This window comes from Ceratotherium simum, chromosome 31 (assembly GCF_057802395.1).
Source record: "Ceratotherium simum simum isolate JZ-2026a chromosome 31, ASM5780239v1, whole genome shotgun sequence".
Taxonomy (NCBI): domain Eukaryota; kingdom Metazoa; phylum Chordata; class Mammalia; order Perissodactyla; family Rhinocerotidae; genus Ceratotherium; species Ceratotherium simum.
The window spans coordinates 17,989,412-18,009,132 of record NC_141930.1 but is presented as its reverse complement, the minus strand read 5'-3'; the positions used below and the strand labels follow the sequence as shown (position 1 = coordinate 18,009,132).

At 36.6% G+C, this 19,721-nt stretch overlaps 1 protein-coding gene across 9 annotated transcripts in view; it reads left to right on the top strand.

Moving 5' to 3' along the window:
* Positions 1–19,721, top strand: part of C31H8orf34 (chromosome 31 C8orf34 homolog) — a 392,833-nt gene that overhangs the window by 84,686 nt on the left and 288,426 nt on the right. For 6 of the 9 annotated variants that reach the window (XM_087420471.1, XM_087420470.1, XM_087420474.1 and 3 more), the window contains exon 4: positions 9,466–9,594. The exons of the other annotated variants lie outside the window; for them this stretch is intronic. In XM_087420471.1, the coding sequence (XP_087276597.1) occupies positions 9,466–9,594 (129 nt within the window). The remainder of the gene's footprint in view (positions 1–9,465; positions 9,595–19,721) is intronic. 9 annotated transcript variants of the gene reach the window in all.

Genomic DNA, 19,721 nt, shown 5'->3' with positions numbered 1-19,721 from the left:
GATAAACACCTAGCAAGACTGATTAAAAAAAGAGAGAAAACCCAGCTACGAATATAAGGAGTGAAAGAGGGAAGAAGACTACAGATTCTGAAGCCATTAAAAAGATAATGAGGGGGCCGGCTCCGTGGCTTGGCGGTTGGGTGCGCGCGCTCTGATGCTGGCGGCCCGGGATCGGATCCCGGGCACGCCCCAAGGCACCACTTCTCCGTCCAACCCGAGGCCGGGTCCCACATGCAGCAACTGGAAGGATGCGAACCTATGACATACAACTATCTACTGGGGCTTTGGGGGGAAAAAAATGAACAAATAAAATCTTTAAAAAAAAAAAAAAAAAGATAATGAGGGATAATTTGAACAACCCTTTGCCAATAAAATTGACAACTGAGATGAAAAGTATGAATTCCTTGACAGACTGAAATTACCAAAATTGATTCAGGAAGAAATAGAAATATTTAAATGCCCTATGTCATCTTAAAAATTTAATTCATCATTAAACAATTTTCCACAAAGAGAACTCCACACCAAGATGGCTTCACTGGGGAATCTGAACATTTAAAGAGGACGTGATACCATATGCAATTCTTTCAGAAAATAGAGCAGGAGGAGAGTACATATTCCAACTCATTTTATTAGCCTCCATAACCCTAGAATTAAAACAAGTTAAGGACATTACAAGAAAAGAAAACCACAGACCAATGTCCCTCATCATCATAGACATAAAATATTCTTATCAAATATTAGCAATTTTAATACAGAAATATGTAAAAAGGATAATACCCTATGATCAGATTTGGTTTATCTAAGAAATTCAAGATTAGTCTAACATACAAAAATCAATTAGTGTAATTCACTACATTAACAGATTAAGAGAGAAAAATGATATGGTCATTTCAATGGGTGGGCGAAAGTATTTGACAAAATGTAACATTTATGATAAAAACTCCCTTCAAACTAGAAATAGAAGAACATTTCCTCAGCCTAATTAAGGGCATCTACAAAAATCTCAGAGCTAATATATATTCAGTGTTGAAAAATAGAAATCTTTCCTCTATAACTGGGAACAAGAGAGGTTGTGTTTTCACCACTTCTGTTCAACTTTATAGTAGAGGTCATAGTCAATGAAATCAGACAAGAAACAAAATACATAATTACAAATGAAGATATAAAAATATCTATCTATTGATGGCATGATTGTATACATGGACAATTCTTAGAAATTTATAAGGAAACTACTAAAATTAATAAGTGAATTTATCAAAGTCATTGGATACAAGTCAAAATAAAAAATCAGTTGTATTTCTATATACAAAAAATGTAAATCACAAAATGACCTTAAGTTACCATTTACACTAGCATCAAAGAACACTAAAGGGACAAATTTAATGAAAAAATGTGTAAATTCTCTGCATAGAAAACTATAAAAACATTGCTGAGGAAATTGAAGAACTAAATAAATGGGTAGATATACCATGTTCATATTCAATATTGGTAAGATGTCAATATGCTGAAAATTGATCTAGAGACGAAATACAATCCCTATCCAAACTCCAGCAGTCATTTGCCCCTGGAAATTGACAATATTATTTTAAAATTTATTTGGAAAGGCAAAAGACCATGATTATCTAAAGCAATCTTGAAAAACATGAACTAGTTTGGAAAATGTATCCTACCTGATCAAGTCTTATTATAAAACTACAGTTATCAAGATGGTGTGATTTTGGTGAAAGGATGGACAAATAGATCAACTGAACATCATGAAGAGTCCAAAAATAGACCTGCATATACAGTCATATGATTTTCCACACGGACATCTACATAATACAATAGGAAAATAAAAAGTCCCTTCCACGTTGGACATTCATATGGGAAAAAAAATAACCTTGATCCCTACCTTAAAACATACTGAAAATCTGAGATGGGTCCTAGACCTAAAGATGAAAACAAAAACAATAAAACTTCTAAAATAAAACATACATCTATATCATTGTGATCCTGGAGAGGCAAAAAAGTTTTAGAGAATTCCAGTTACTATGGCTTCATAAATATAATCACTCCAAAACCTTTTTTTTTAGGTTAAAGTAATATAACATAAAATTAACCATTTTAAAATGTACAATTCAGTAGCATTTAGTGCATTCAAAATATTGTGCTATCATAACGTCTATCTAGCTCCAAAACATTTTCATCACCACAAAAGGAAACCCTATAACCAATAAGCAGGCACTTGACGTGCCCACCTCCCATTAGCCGCTGGGAACTTGCTTTCTGTCTCTATGAATTTACCTATTTTGGATGTTTCATGTTATTGGAATCATATAATGTGTGACCTTTTTGTGTTTGGCTTATTTCACTTAGCATAATGTTTTAGAGTTTATTCCCATTACAGCAAGTATCAGTACTTCATTCCTTTTTATGGCTGAATAATATTCCATTGTATATACCACGTTTGTTTATCCATCCATCTTTTGTAGGGCATTTTGGTTGTTTCTACCTTTTGGCTGTTGTAAATAGTGCTACCATAAACATTCATGTACAAGTAATTGTTTGAACATCTGTTATCCATTATTTGAGTATATACTTTGAAATAGAATTGCTGAGTCATATCATAATTCTGTGTTTAACTTTTTGAAGAACTGCCAATTGTTTTCTATAGAGGCTACACTATTTTACGTTACCACCAGCAATGTAAGATGAGTCCAATTGCTCTGTATTCTCATCAACACTTGTTATTTTCTATTTATAAAAAAATTATTGTAGCCATCCAGGTGGTTGTGAAGTGGTATCTCATTGTCATTTTGATTTACATTTCCCTAATGACTAACGATATTGAACATTTTTTCATGTTCTTCTTGGCCATTTGTATTTCTTCTTTGGAGAAATGTCTATTCAAGTCTTTCATTCATTTTTTAAGTAGGTTGTTATTCTTTTTGCCCTTGAATTCTAAGAGTTCTGTATATATTCTGAATACTACACCTTTATCAGATATATGATTTACAAATATTTTCTCTCATTCTGTAGATTGTCGTTTTACTTTCTTGTTAGTATTAATATACAAGTTATTCATTTTGACGAAGCTCAATTTGTCTATTTCTATTTTTTTCTTGTGCTTTTGGTGACATATCTAAGAAACTCTTGCCTAATCCAAGGCCATAAAGATTTACCCTTCTGTTTTCTTCTAAGAGTTTTATAATTATATCTCTTAAATTTAGGTTTTTGATCCATGTTTAATTTTTGTATATGGTAGGAGGTAGGGGTCCAAATTTATTTATTTATTTATTTATTTATTTATTTATTTATTTATTTATTTATTTATTTAATTTATTTTTACTGAGGAATATTGGCCCCTGAGCTAACATCCATTGCCCATCTTCCTCTATTTTGTGTGTGGGACGCCACCACAGCATGGTTTGATGAGCAGCGCGTAGGTCCGTGCTGGGGATCCGAGCCTGTGAACCCTGGGCCGCCGAAGCGGAGCTCGCAAACTTAGCCACTACAACACCACCCCGGTCCCCAAATTTATTTTTTTGCATGTGGATATACAGTTGTCCATTTGTTGGATAGCACCATTTGTTGAAAATCGCCACCCCTGCTCTCTTTGCTTGCTGTTTGCATGGAATATCTTTCAACCATTATTTCTTCAAATATTCTTTCTGCTTTTTCTCTCTCCTCTCCTTTTGGGACTACCATTATGTGTATGTTGGTACATTATACAAATTGATAAAGTAAGAAAAGTCTTATGACATCTCAAATAATACCTGGTGGTATTTGATAAAAATTTAAATCTATCTCTTATTTTAAAACAAAATTAAATAAAAACTCTTTCAGGAAAAAAACATATTTTCCTAACTAAAGCCTTGTGTGGCACAAATATTTATGCAATAAATCTAAAAAGTTTTATAAGTGATTGTTCTTAAAAGAGAAAAAGACAATAATATTAACAGTCATTAAGTTTCATATGTAGAGAAAATATATTTAACATTCATTTAAAAGAGTTTTTATTGCTAAATCTTACCTAAAAATAGACAATATATATTAATCAGGCCAGTTTTGTGAAGAACAATATAATCTATTAGCCCATCCAATAGATTGTGAGCCTCAGTAGAATGTAATCTCCATGAGTGCAGAGAATTTTCTTACTTTTATTCCCACTGATTTATCCCCAGAACCTAGAACAGTGCCTGATACACAGTTTGTGCTATATGAATGAGTGAATAAATGAATAAATAAATGAGAATTTAAGAATGAATTAGTGCTAAAATATGACCTAATCTCATAAGATAACAGTTTAAAAGCTGTGCATTTTCAGATAACAAAAAATAGCACTTACACAGTGCAAGCTGGTATAGGTACAGAGATCTGCAAGATAATATTATGTTATTGATATTCAGTTGTTATTTGTCATAGAAGAAAGATGCAACAGATAGGGTTCGATGAAGGTTTTGCTATGTGGTATTAAATATTTCCACTAATTACTTATTGGAATGGTGGTTCTCGTGGAACGGTTGAGGATGATGAGTAGAGACTTGGCAGAAAGGACCAGAAGGGCATTTGTCCATCAATGCTCTGTGTGTGATAGTGTGCACTGATTCTTTTATACCTTTTCAAATTTATGATCCAGATGAGAAAACTGAGGTAAATACTTTAGCTTAGGTTAAAACCAAAAATTAAAATTTTTGACCCTCAATACTTTTATTTATGCTTTTGCAATTGGGGGAGGATTTCTCAGTTCTTTTTTTCTTCTTTAGTGTTGCATTTAGCACAGAACGTACAAAGAGGAAGAGCTGTATATTTACTACAATTTTTGGAAAAAAGGAAAGGACAGTGCTTGTGTATGGAAAACAGAAATCACATAAATGTGAGAGAATGCAGATGGCAGCACAATGTCTGAACTCTCATATGGAAACGCACGAGGCAGGAGACATAAAGTAATGTGTTCACTATTATCAGCTATTACTAACTATAGTGCTGAGATATTTCCTGGCATATTTTAAATTAAAGTGTAGTAATTGGGAGGAACTTGCAGATAAAAACATTATTTTAGAAATTTTAGAAAAATGTAAATAATTGAAATTATTTTGGCTCAAAAGAAATGGATAAACAGTATTTCAAAAGTCATTTGGAAGAAACAGTACATTTATTTTTAACCCACAGATGGAAACTATTGGTAGAGGTCACAGTGAATCAAAATTTGATTAATATAATGACATTCAAAATTAGCCCTGCTCAATATACAGGAGGCTGGTTTGTGAAGTAGCAACTTCATATGGACGAGTGGAGGATACCCATCTGCACGGTACTGTGGACGGGCTCCTACACTGGGGGTGAGCTTTGCCTCAGTGACATCACAGACTATCCCTAACCTCAGATTCTGTCACCTCATATGGGTCATATTATGTTGTTGATACTAGTGTGCTGTTTTCCATTTCTCCTGAGGTTATTTGTAAAAAATGTATTTAAACCGTAGCACTGAGTTTTAAGATTAAGTGTGACCTAAGCAAGGATTTTAATGTCAGAAACCTTTAGAGATGTTCTCATCTGAGGCCTGTATACAGGCTGATGACCTCCCAAATCTCCTTCCGTTATTTATCAAAATATCTTTTGAAATCACCCAGTGTAGTTGATTAGATAATGATCATACTGTGGCCTTTGCTGTCCTAAATGTGGTTCCCATGAGAAGTTGAGTATCATATGTGTATCAGATTGTCACAAGCTACAAATATATAAGAAGAAATTTGCCTTAGTTCCTCTCAAAATTTGCTGAGCAGAAGTCCTGGGGTGTTGTGTCAGTTCTCTGTAGTTCTGCATATAACCTCCCCAAAACTGGATGGCTTAAAACAACAATGATTTATAATTTCTCGTGCTTCGGGGGATTTACTGGGCAGGTCTTCTACTGGTCTCATCTGGGCTTGCCCATGTCGTGCATTCAGGTGGTGGGTCTGCAAGGGCTGGGATGATGGGCAGCTGGACCATGTCTGGTGGTTATCTGGGGATGTTGATGGGGGCTGATTTTTTATTTTTTTTAAATCTGTGCTCTTAGTTTTTAAATTAAAAAAAGAGAGAGATCTTAATAGTACATGGTAATTTCCAGGAAAATTAGATAATGCAGTGATGCAGATTAGAGAAATTATTCAAAGAAGGTTAACAAAAGTGCCGATCAATGTGTTGAAGGATCTGCTACAGATGTAGTTTTATCTGCTTCCTCTTCTGAGTTTCTCTCCCCTATGCCTGGGCTTGTCCCTAGGAATTCCCTGGGGAATGATCTGTGGGGTAATAACAGTGTGCCTGGAAGTGTTTTCTAGAGCCATGGATCGTGATCACTGTGTCCCCTCTCCACTGCTTAAACACCAGTGGGTTGATGTTAGCTGATATCTCCATCCCAGAGTCCCTTAAGCAAAGAAACACAGAAGAAGAAGCTGCATTCTATTTTTTTTTAAATAAATTTTAGATTTATTTAAATTCTAGAAGTAATATTTGCTTATTTTGACAATTGAAAAAATACAGACATGTAGAAAGATAGTCTCTCCCTTCAGTCCCCTCAAATTCTACTTGTGCAGAAAGAGTTGTATCTTTTCACATCCTTTGAAATAGTTTGCATCTTTTTACATCCTTTTCTTTGTACAAACTAACATAAAATATGCGTGGGTTGTTTTGCTTTATAAAGCTGGCTTTAAATTGTACACATTCTTAAGCAACTTGTTTTTATTATTTTAAAATGCATTGTGGAAATATCTCCATGCTAATAATCTTAGATCTAAGATCTGTAGATCTATAACTGCATACTGTAGCATAGTGTGAATATGCCATAATTTGTTTATTCCCCTGTTGAAAGTCATTTAGATTAATCCCAGAATTTTGCCACCACAAACTATTTGCTGAAATAAACAAATAAATATCTTGGTCTTTCTGCAAAAAAAAAAATTGTACATATATACATAGTACAGGTATTTTCATTTCTTTATGATGACTTACCAAACATAAGATTCTGGGTCAAAGAATTAGCATATTTTTTATTATAATAGATATTGCCAGATTACTTTTTTAAAAGGTGGAGGACAGATATATTTCAATAGCCTGAGACTTTATTTCCTATAGCCTTACCATGTAAGTATTTTTTAATTATGTTATTTTATTTTTATCAAATCAAAAATATATATGGTTTAAAAAGTAAAGCAGTACTCCAAGGCAATAGCGTCGTTTTCTCTCCCCTGTTCTGTTTCTAATGTGGAACCACTTTTAACTCTTTTAGATGGTTTATTTTGGTGCACATGTCTACATATCTAAACATATAAGATACACAGTTCTCTTTACTTTTTGAATTTGAGGCATCATCTCTTGACTTCCTTCTATGACTTTGTGCTTTATACCTCCACCCCATCTCATCCTCACGGTACAGTCCTGTAGTTATTTCAAATAATGGTTGAATGTGTACTCTGCATTGATATTATAATGACTGTATTTATATATGTGATGTGTGATGTCTTGGACCAGTCAGGAAAACTGACATTACTCTAGGCATTTCAAATATAGGCAATTTAATGAAGATTATTCCTTGCATGGGTGTTGGAAGGATTGAGAGAGTGAAAAAAAGAATATAGTGATGAAATAGTAACAAAATCAAAAATAAACAAGTGGGAACACATCAAACTAAATAGATTTTGCACAGCAAAAGAAACCATCAACAAAGTGAAAAGACAACCTATGGGATGGGAAAAAATATTTGCAAGCCATTTATCTGATAAGGGGTTAATATCCAAAGTATATAAAGAACTCATACAACTCAGTAGCAAAAAACCAAACAACCCAATAGAAAAATGGGCAAAGGACTTGAATATACATTTCTCCTAAGAATATATGGAAGGCCAACAGGTACATGAAAAGATGCTCAACATCACTAGTCATTAGGGACATGCAAATTAAAACCACAATGAGATATCACCTCATGCGTGTTAGAATGGCTTTTATCAAAAACATAAGAGAAACAAATACTGGTGTGGGTGTGGAGAAAGGGAGCCGTTTGTTGTGCACTGTTGGTGGGAATGTACACTGGTGCAGCCACTATGGAAAACAGTATGGAGGATCCACAAAAAATTAAAAATAAAACTACCATATGATACAGCAATTTCGCTTCTGGGAATATATCCAAAGGAAATGAAAACACTAACTCAAAAAAATATCTGCACCACCATGTTCAGCATTAGTTACAATAGCCAGGAAATGGATACTTTGTCATTTTAAAAATTTTAAACACTTCTCTCCTGTAGCCTTCTGTCTTCTTGCTGCAATCTTGGCTCCTTGATTTCTAACCTTTTTCTCAGCTGTCTTCTGAGTCCATCCTTCACTATCATCCTGAGGGTTCCCTTTTCCTCTTTCTTACAGAGTATCACCTATTTCCTGAATCCCAAGTCTTTCCATTTTTTGGTTTACTTCCTCATTTTGGTGGAGCGCTTCCACTAGGAGCTTTCCGAAAAAGAGTGCTTGCAAGATACATTTTTGAGTCATTATAAGTATCTTATTGGTTCCTTAGTTGGGTATGAAATTCTAAGTTAGAAGTAATCTTCGTTGTAATTTCGAAGGAATTTCTCCCATGTATTCTGGGGCCAAGCTGTACTATTAAGAAGTCTGATAGCAATTGATTTGCTAATTTTGTCTCTGAAAGCTTTTAAGATCTTTTCTTTATCACCACTGTTTTAAAATTTTGTGATAATATGCCTTGAATTGTACTGGACATTTAATGGACATTTTCAATCTGAAAAACAGTTAAATTCTTATAGCCTTATTATTTTGACATTGATCCTCTTTCATTGATGCTTTAATGTTTACATGACATGAAATGTCAAGTGTTTTGGCATCTCTCTCTTCAGACACTTAGGTTTCAGTGTTCTCTCCCTTGCTAAATCCAATTACTACTCATCAATCCATTTTGTATCTTTCAAAAAAATATGTTGCTATTTCTTGCCTACTAATGTCTTCTCTCCTTGTTCAACTAATTATTTGACAAAAAAAAATCTCTTTACTGTAATGTAATTTTATTGGGAATTTAGGGGGAAGTGAAGGGAAATACGTATATTCAGTTTTTCATGTTCGTGTTTTGCCGGAAGACAGCAAGAATATCTTAAAAACATGTACTGATTGCTGATGAAGTTAGTAATTTTTAAGCTGCTAAACATAATACAGATTATACTTTGCTTGTGTTTTTCCCTAAACTATAGAAATTATTAGTCTTAAATCAGCACCTGAATTTTATTTTTTCTATCAACACTGTCACACTTCCTTTTACTTGTCCAGTTAAACCATTTCTTAAAACCCAGATTTATAACTTTCCCTCTGCTCACAGGAAAACCATTTTCAAGACAAACATTTTTATTCTGTACATTGATCTTGATAGAATCTTTCACATAATGATGAATAGTAAGTTTTTATCATTATGTAGCATGCTTATGAAGTGATAATTTTTTTTAAACATAGTGCCAAGGTCAGTAGATCATCCCAAGTGGAGCTGGCGGACTAAACCAGAAAGCCGTGATTTTGATGAATTGAACCACATCCTTCAAGAGAGCAAGAAGCTGGGAAAAGCCCTTGAGAATCTCTCTCGAAGTAAGTTCATTTACTTGATTCTAATTGAAATTCCTAACCAGTATTAAAGTAGAAACATTCATTTCTTTTGCTGGTGGACCCATTCATTACTATTGCCAGTACCCATTTCCAACATCCTCATTATAATTCTGTGAGAGGTTGAGGAGTTCCAAAGCTGTGAGATTGGAAATGAGGATTGATTTTGCATATTACACAAATTCGTGGGAAGACTGGTTGTATAGAGTAGGAGGGGCTGTAGACACCCAACGGCCCCAATACACACCTTTGGCTATTTGACTTCAATCTCTCTACATGGTCTCTGTTACCCGGGTCAGATGCACACCTAAAGATATCTTATTCACTCTTCTCTTTTGAGCCCTGTTGTTTTGTGTCATCCAAATTAATACACATACCTATCACCTCTATGAGTTTTTGATCTCTCTAAACTTCTTAAGGATAGAAACCGAGCCAGATTCTTCTTAGAATCCTTTCAGAGCCTAGCATAGTGCCTTGTAACATACTTTTTTGTAAAAGCAATGATTCTGTAATAAAAGGGCCTAGGTTAGAGGTTGTGCTCTGCCACCTATGAGATAAATAACCTCAGGTAAATTATTTAACCTCCATGAGCCTTGGTTCTCTCATCTCCAAAGCAGGAAGATATGATTATGCCTCCTCCTTTTGGTAGGTGTGAAGGTTTAAAATGAGATATTTCAAGTAAAAACTTTTAAATGTTGTCATGAGAGTAGGCAATCAAATATTTTGATTTGATAAATGCACTCGAATTAGTTGACATACATGTATACTTTTATGGTTTTAGTATTGAGTTCAAAGTATTCCTATCTTTCTCTTGTTTTTAACGTCTCTCTAGTTTTGAAAATTAGATGCCTTTAGAAGCACATTGATGCCATGGCCTCACTAAAATTTTCTTTTGGTGCCATAGAATATTACAAATTCTTAAATGGAAAATAGAACACTAGCAAATTCTATTGGATTATGTTTGGGATCTGTCTGTTTTTTTAGACAGCATAGTTTTACTAGTTTCATAATTTGTATGAAAGTTAAAATTATCCCATGGTATATTTTGGGAGAAAAAAACATATGTGTATATATATATATACACAAACACACACACATATGTCTAAATATTATATTGTAATTATATATTTTTACATATTATATTTTATTGTATTATAATTATATATATGTATATATATAGAGAGAGATTTAGTTTTTTCATACCTCTTCATTCATAATTCACTAGAGCCCTTTTTTAGACTTTTGTGCAATGAACCTATCTCAAAAGTTAACCTGCCTACTGATAGCATCTTATAATTTTGCCATTAGTAGAAACTCTGATTGGGATTCAAGAAAACTTTGCTTTTGCCTAGATTTACTTTTAGAGCAAACAATGATAAAGTGAGTTTTAGCTTATTGCTATATTATGTTCTTGAAAAGAGCCTTATCCTATTGATACGGCAGAAGCTTATATTAATATGTATAAATCTTACATATATGGGCAGAGCCTGTGGCTCTTTACAGCCTCTCAAGTTATTTAACAACATGAGTTAAAAGACAGATGGCTGAAGAATATGCCCGATTATTACTCAGATCTTCAAATATAGTATTAGTCAGTTTTTGTCATTTAAAATATAACTACCTTGCAAACACTTGTTGTATCATTGTTAATTTGGAAGAAAGTGTTTGGCCTGCCCCTAAATCTTTTTAATAAAGGAATTTGACTGCCTTTCAATTATGTACTTGCCCAGATCTGTAGCAGAAGTGTCAGGGTTCTAGCTATGGTCTGTTCCAAGAAAACCTGGTGTGGCCTTATAGGTAGAGCCTTGCAACTGAGTCCTGTGGTCAGAAGGTAGTGGGGGCTCTAGGAGGGGGCTCATTTAATTCTTGCAGTGAAGTCTGGAGAAACAAAAATGGCAGGGGGCAGTCCTTGGTGGGGGGAGTGGAAGAGATGCAAGTATGGGACGTTATTCTTGGGACAAAATCAGGGCCAAAGAAGCCATTGGGTGAGTCAGCAGCTTGCCAGAAAAAGGCGTCATGTTCAGCTTCTGTGTGTGTGATGGAGGGTTGCTTTTAGCTTCACTTGATGGTTTTAAGGGGGCTCTATTCTTTTGTGACAGTAGTGGCGGGGTTTATGTGGGGGTAAGGGAGCAGTTGATCATTTAGGAAAAGATTGCTCTTTTCTTCCTCTAAGTTTTTTAGAGTCTCTTTCTGAACAAAATGCTACTTTCTTGGAATGACTTGAGTTTGGGTGCTTTTCACTATCTAAGGTTTAATATTAACTTTTTGTCTTAGGTCCAACTTGTGCTTAACTACCAAGTTATGAATTTGCCTGAGATGGTCAGTGTAAATTAGTAGAAATACAGCTTTACCATTTATTGGTGTTTATTTAGCAGTCTAGCTGCCCAGAGTTCAACTGTGTAATTGCAAACTTAGTTCCTCCATCATCCTGAAGCAGGATGCCATTCATTCGTACTTGACCTTTTTTGACTCTTATAGTAGCTTCAGGTTAGTAACTCTCTCTCTAATCCGATGGTAACTTTATTTCCCATTGTTTTATTTACTAGAAAGACATAGGGAATGGCCTTTTTCCTCCAGGTACGGTCAAAAGGAAGATTCAATGTTTTGTTATTGTGGACTTTTCTCTCCAGTACCATAGCTGTTGATAGGAAAGGTTGAAAGTTTTTAGTGATCTCCTAGTTTTCATACAGTCTCTGATAGAATTCTCTCTGGCAAGACTGGCCTTTGCTTTATCTTAGTTGTACTTTCTAAAAGATGTGACATATTTTAGAAGTATTTATTTAGTTGAGATTGACAGCAAAAAATCATTTATATCCATGAAATGATAGAATTATCTCAGCTCTACAGCTGTCAGCTTAACCCAACTCTCTCTCTTTAGACAGGGATCAAATAGTAGCAGGCAATACTGGATGTTCTCTCCAGTTTGCCGCCAGGATTTTTCTTTCAGTAATGACCGTACCCTGCTTTTTTTCTGCCTTTTGCAAACCTTTCAGTGTAATTCTTTATCTTAAAGTCAGTCGTGAACTGTGACACTCTTCGTGCTGTGACCCTCTTGTAAAGGTAGACGTGTTAGAGTGACTTGTGGTTGCATAATGATGTGATGTGGTGATGTGCTAGGCATAGTGGGGTTTTGGTGCCTGGATCCCTCCCTTTGCAGCATTTCTGAACTTTTTCCAAACATAGCTTCTCTCATTTCAGAAGCCTAGACATGTGGCCATTCCTTCAAATGTTTGCTTCCATCTGACTTGGTTGCAGTAGTGAGAAAAATTGTTTTTGAATAGGGAAGTTGCAATGATGTGCAAGACCTTCACATCCCCAAATAATGTATCTCTTCTAGTGGCTGTGACTGAAAAGCCTTAGGGTAATAGCCTTCTCAGTGCATCATATTAGGGCCTGTCATCCCATTACTGGTGATATTAACCTGAATCAGTTGTTTAAGGTGGTGTCTGTCAGCTTTCTCCACTGTAAAGTTAATACTTTTCCCTTTGTAGTTAACAAATATCTTGGCAGAGATTCTTTAAGACTTTGAAAATATCCTGCTTCTTTTCAAATTTTCACCCACTAATTTCAGCATCCATTGCTGGATCTTGCCTGAAACGGTAATTACTGTGATGTTCTAAAGGATATTTTCTGTTTCTTTCATTTCTTTATACATTGCAATTCCTCAGTAAAGAGAAGGAACTATAGGCTTCTAACTACCCCCAAAATAACAGGGCCTATTCACGTTTGCTTGTGACTGGTTATATTTCTGTTTATCTAATATTTAGATATGCATATGGACATGTATGTAGATATGGATATGAATGTGAGTATGGAAATAAGCATTTCTCTCTTTCTCTCTTTATATATAAAGAGAATAAAATATATTCACAAAGCTAATTCACACTGATTTTTCTTGGGTTTGAATGTGCTATATTTACCAGATTAAATTTATTCAATATCTTCTTCAAGAAATAACATCTAGAAGGAACAAATTTGTTAAGAGGCCTTGATTTTGCCTTTTCTATCTACATTTTCATAATCCTACTCTCTACCAATGTCCGAGACATTCTGAAACCTAGCAAAGTATCACCAGGGATTTGTGCTTCTGAGGACATCTGAGGTAGCGTCATTAGTAATTATTGCTTTGGAATGGTCTAGTACCCATCAAAATAAATAATTTTGCTCGTTGCAGTCTTTTGTGGGAATACATGCATGTACATATAAATAACTAATCAATAATTTTAGGAAACTCTTTCAGAGACTGATAACAAATGGTACATCTTTATTAGACATTTATTATGTCATTCTGAATTCTTCTCTGTTGGGTAACATCTCATCTAACTGTACTTCACGCACACAAACACACCCCACACACACCACACATGCACACATACACACACCCCACACACGTCTGAGCTTAAAAAGTGTAAATTCAATCAATGTTTGGTACACATTTTTTAAAATGTCAATTTTTGTATATTACGTGCACTCTATTCTGTCTTAGTTATATCCTTTTTAAAGACCATAATGTATATCACATAAAATGGCCACAAGGGCTGTCATGGGAAGAGTTCTAGACTGAAAGATGATCTGGGTCCTGCTCTGCCACTCACTTGCTTCCAGTGTTTTTGTTTTTTTTTTTTGCTGGGAAAGATTCACTCTGAGCTAACCTCTGTTGCCAATCTTCCTCTCTTTTTTCTCCCCAAAGCCCCAGCACATAATTGCATATTTTAGTTGTAAATCTTTCTAGTTCTTCTATGTGAGCTGCTGCCACAGCATGGCTACTGATAGACAAGTGGTATGTTTCTGCCCCTGGGAACCAAACCTGGGCCACCAAAGCGGAGCATGCCGAACTTGAACCATTGGGCCTTCAGGGCTGTCTCTGTTTCCAGTTTTGAGTATATCATTTGGCCTCACTCCTCAGTTTCCTCTTTTGAGGAAATGAAGGAATTTACACCAGATTACCCTAAAGAATCCCTCCAGTTTTCACAATTCTGAATATTAATGATCTATCATTCATATTCCAAAGTTAGATTGTCCTCATGGCCTACAGGCTATGGTCCACGTGCTTGCATTCTTTCTAGCTCTTTCTTATCCTCACTCTGTTCTTCCTGTGCTCTAACCCTCAGTATATTGGAGTACCTCACATATTTTGGTCCTTCATTCTTTTCACCTTTCTCCCTCATTCTGGTCTCCCTCTTACCCTGCACAGACTAAAATATGGACCAATTTTACCAATATCCTTGTTCACTCTTGTTTCCATCCTTCTGTCTTTCTCCTTGTGAAATTCTCATCTTTGAATAAGTGCTGCGATCTTCAACTGTTCTTCACCAGTAAAGCTGAAGGCCCCAGGGAAAAATGACGTAGTCAAGCTGAACACTACCCTGCAAATTCATGGTTTTCAGCTCTGTTACTTATTCTTGGTCAGTCCTTCCCTCTCGCTACCCTTTCTGCAACTACGAAAAAGCCACATAATAATCTGTAAACCCCCACTCAATCCCTGCCTCACTGTCTTAGCAAATAGCCTGCCTCCAACTCCAGGGAAAGACTTAGATTATCGAATGTGATCTCTCTCTGCCTTGCCTTCTACCCACCTGCATATGTAAGTACATCCAAACCCATCCTGCCCTTCTCCTTCCATTCTCAGAGGAGAAGGTGTTTCTCTTGTTGAAGACCAAGGCTTCCACCTATGGTCTTGATCTCATATCCTGCCCTCTCCTTTGAGATCTGATTCCATTAATTATTTTGTCATTTTTCTATGTGAAAATCTTTCTAATTCCAGTTCCATCAATTATTAGCTTTGTGACCTTGGGAAAATTATTTAACCTCTCTGTGTCTCAGTTCCCTTTACTGTAAAATTGCAATAATAATGCTGCCTACTTCTTAGGGTTTTTGTGAAAATCAAATGAGACGGTGTGTCTAAAGTGCTTAATATGGTACCTGGTATGTAATAATTGCTAATTAAATGTTAGATATTATATTAGATTCTATTACTGGAACTGTAACAAATAACCACAAACTTAGCAGGTTTAAAAAATAGAAATGTTTCATCCTACAGTTTCTGTGGCTCAGAATGATGGGTGTGGGTTAGCTGGGTCCTCTGCTTAGGGTCTAGGCAGGCTGAAATTAAGGTGTTGGTTGGGGCTGCAGTCTCACCTGAGGCTTGGGGTCTTCTCCCAAGCTTATTCAAGTCATTGGCCTTAGTGTTGTAGCACTAAGATCCCTGTTTTCTCTTTGGCTGTTGGCTGGGGGTTGCTCTCAGAAACTAGAGTCATTCTCAGGTCCTTGTCTTGTGGCCTCCTCCTCTCACAACAGTAGTTTACTACTTCTGAGAACTGAGAAGATCTCAGACCACGAGAACATCTCTCTGAATCTTCACCTTCTTTAAAGGGCTCACCTGATTAGGTCAGGACCACCCAGATAATCTCCCTTCTGCTTTACTCAGACGTCTGGTTAGTAACCAAATCAAGAGAGTGATATCCTTTCATGCTCAGTTGTCCCATGAAGACTCAAAGGGAAAGGATTACACAGAAGTATATGTTTGAATTCTGCCTACCACACATATTATTAGTGTTATTACTACTTATCCCTAACAGCCTATAACATGCTGCAGCTAAGCACTGCCCAGTAGAAATTTAATGTGAGCCATATGTGTGATTTTATATTTTCAAACAGTCACATTCCAACAAAAGCAAAAAGAAATCTGTGAAATTAATTTTAGTAAAATATTTTACTTAACCCAGTATATCCAAATTATTATCAGTGTGATTTATATTCCATATACAAATTATTACTGAGATATTTTATATTCTTTTTTTCATCCTAAGTCTTCAAAGTCTGCTGTGAATTTTAATTTATAGCACATCTCAATTCGGACTAGCCACATTTCAAATGTGCAATAGCCACATAATGAGTGGCTGCCATATTGGACACCACGACTCTACCTAATGTTAAAAACACACACGCACAAAAACTCTCTTGAGTTTGAGTTTCCTCCAGAGAGCGTCAGAATTCCTTCTTCTTTCATCCAAATTTTCAAAAAGAACAGTTAACACTCCTCGTCTCCACTTGCTTATCTTCCTTTTGCTCCTCCGTATTATTGTACCTATCATTCTACTGAAACCTTTCTCACCATGATCACCAGTTGAATCTGAATTGTCACACTGCATGGACACTTTTCCGGCCTTCATCTTACAAAATTGCTCCAGCAATTTTAACACCGTTGATTACTCTGTCTTTCTTCAAACTCTCTGATCTCCTGGTTTCTGGGGCCTGGCCCTCACTCGATCCTCTTCGGATGCCCACACATCATTTCTTGTAGGTTTCATTGCCAGTGCTCCTCTTTCTTCCCTACCACTTGAATGCTGTTTCCCCCGTTCCGTTGCCTCTGTTCTTTCAAATGCTCTCTCTGTCCAGGCTCATCCTCCCTCATAGTTTTAATTATCACCTCTTTGTGGCTAACTCAAATAAGTATATTTCCTATCTAGACTTTTTATGCTTTTATAAACAAAATGCCTAAAGCATATCTCCACTTAGCTATCCCACTGCCATGCTAAACTCCGCATATCTAAGTAGATCATACCTCCCTCTTCAAACGTGACCTTTCTTCTGCGTGCTCTGTCTCAGATGATGGCACCATCGCTTACCAGTTTACCCAAACTGGAACCCTTCTAGATTCCTCTCTTTCCCTTACTGTTCATAACCAATTAGTTGCCAAATCTTGCTCATATTCCCTCTGAAATATGTCTTGGGTCTGACTCTTATCCACCCCTATTATTACCACCTAGTTCATACTCTCAACGACACTGACCAGATCATTGGTTTATCCCTTTGACATGTTCCCTTTCATTCCTCCCCCCCGACAGAAAAAGACAGGTGCAGTCCCTGCCCTTATTGAGCTTGTGGCTGGCTGGTTTGCCACAACCTTATGTTAGGTGAGTCTCATGGCTCAAATCTCTGTGGCTTCGTACAATATAAGTGTTTCTCACTCAGGGAATAGCTCGATGTAGTGTGCCAGGGATGCAGACTCCTTCCATCCTTTTATTCTACTATCTTCAACACATGACTTTCAAGGGTCCTGCAAAAGCAGAAAGAGGCAGTAGAGGATCACGGGGGAGGTTTCTAATGCCTAGAGGTGGAAGTGGAGTCCATTACATCTGCCCACATTCCAAAACTACCTGCAAGGGAGGCTGGGAAATGTAGTGTAGCTTGTGTGCCCAGGAGAAATATGGAAATGGTTTGAGCAATGAATAACCAGTCTTGCCTACACTCTTAACTTTCTTTTCTGTTTCTACAATCAACCCTCGCTGCAATCAGTGTGATTGATCTAAAGTGAAAACCTGACCCTTTCAGATATTCAGCAGTTCATTAAAACCTTCTGGAAGGTGCTCTATGACCTGGCCCTTAATCATGTCTCCAGTATCATCTCTCATGACTTATCATCAGGCTATTTATGTACCAGAAACATGGGAGTTTTTCACAGTCACTGATGTTCCTCCATTTCATGTATTTGCCTCGTGCCCTGAAATCTCATCCCCACCTCCCTCCACCACTTCCATTTCCACCAAGCTAAATCCTACTCCTCTGTTAGCCTCAGCTCAAGTATCACTTCCTCCAAGATGATGTCTCTGTTGCTTTCCTTCTCTGGACTGGATTTAGTGCCCTTCTTTTTGTGCTTTTATACTTTTCTCTGAACACACTTATCTTCTCTTATCTGCTTTTACTTATCTCCTCTCTGGACTTTGGGCTTCCTGCAGGCAGGGCCACCCCACACCTGGGCTCCCCAGCACATAGCACAGCGATTAGTGCATAACTCAGTCATGCATGATTTGCCGGGTGAGCACTACTTCTGGTTCCATTTCTTCCTGATCCAACTTCTCTGAGACCCCTCCCTCACTCTTTCTTCACTGCAGATCTGCCTTCTGCTTCTCTAAGTGTGGACTTTTGATATCAGATTGCATGGGTTTTGGCATTTGTAGATTTGATTTCTTTGCTGAGATCGTTGGCTTTGACTGTGGCTTATCTATTGAAGGTGTTATGCTTAAAAATAAGTAGCTTGGTGAGTAAATAGGTAAATAAATAAAGAAACAAACTAAAAGCTAAAGAGCAGCAGTTCCCTATTATATGACATTGGTCAACTCAACCCTTTGCTTAACAAGGTGCTAGTCCCAGAGTAGCAGGACTTCCAGTGTTTTCTGAGCCTAATGCTTTTGCTGCTTTTGGCAATTTTCTCTGAAGTAAGGCAATGACAGGATGAGTCTCTAGTCCATCCAGACATCAGTCTACAGATTGCAGCTCATGTGAAAACACTGGCTAGAGCTTTCCCAAGGAAAAGATCCCAGCTGTTGGGAGAACAGAGGACAGAAATTTATGCCCTGTGACTGATAATAGCAGTCTGGACTTAGCCAAGAAAAAATAACAAATAACTTTTTCAGTTCGTCAATCAAGAACACACCCAAAAGTCTTGTCTGATGAACAACCTGAGGAGTTAGAGAATAACAGCCAATGAATGAAAATAGAAGCAGATAATGTGGCAATTCATTGTTCATTCATTCCCACATTCATGTATTTAGTCTTCACACATTTATGTGGGAATACAAGATGGTTAACATGTGCATCCAGACCTCAAGTTTATCTTTTAATAGGGGAGGTAGGGGTGAAAAGCAGAATTTCAAAGCCTTGTGAAAGGTGCTTTAAGAGACCTATGGGAGTACAGAAGAGCCTTCAACAAGGGTGTTTAGGGCCAACCTGATGGAGAATATATCTGAATAGAGTCTAGAAGGATAAAAAGGTAAAGCTAAGGTAAAAGGAGAGTGAAGATGTGTCATGGGGAGGGATGTTCCTGGCAGAGAGAGAAGGATGTGTATAAGAAGGTATTTCAAAGAAAGAGGAAAATTTTGTATTGTTGTTGCATAAAGGATGAAGCGAGAGGTAAAGGCAATGAAGATTGAAATCTAGGTAGCAGGAGAGTCAGGAGGTGGGGGCTTCTATGCTACAGGGATCTTATAAGCAGGTCATGATGCTGTGTTTTTGAATGATCACTCGGGCGCAGTATGGAGGAGAGACTTGATATGGTCCACGCCTCAAGGCAAAGACAGGATGAAGAGAGCCTGAAATAAGCAGAAACCATG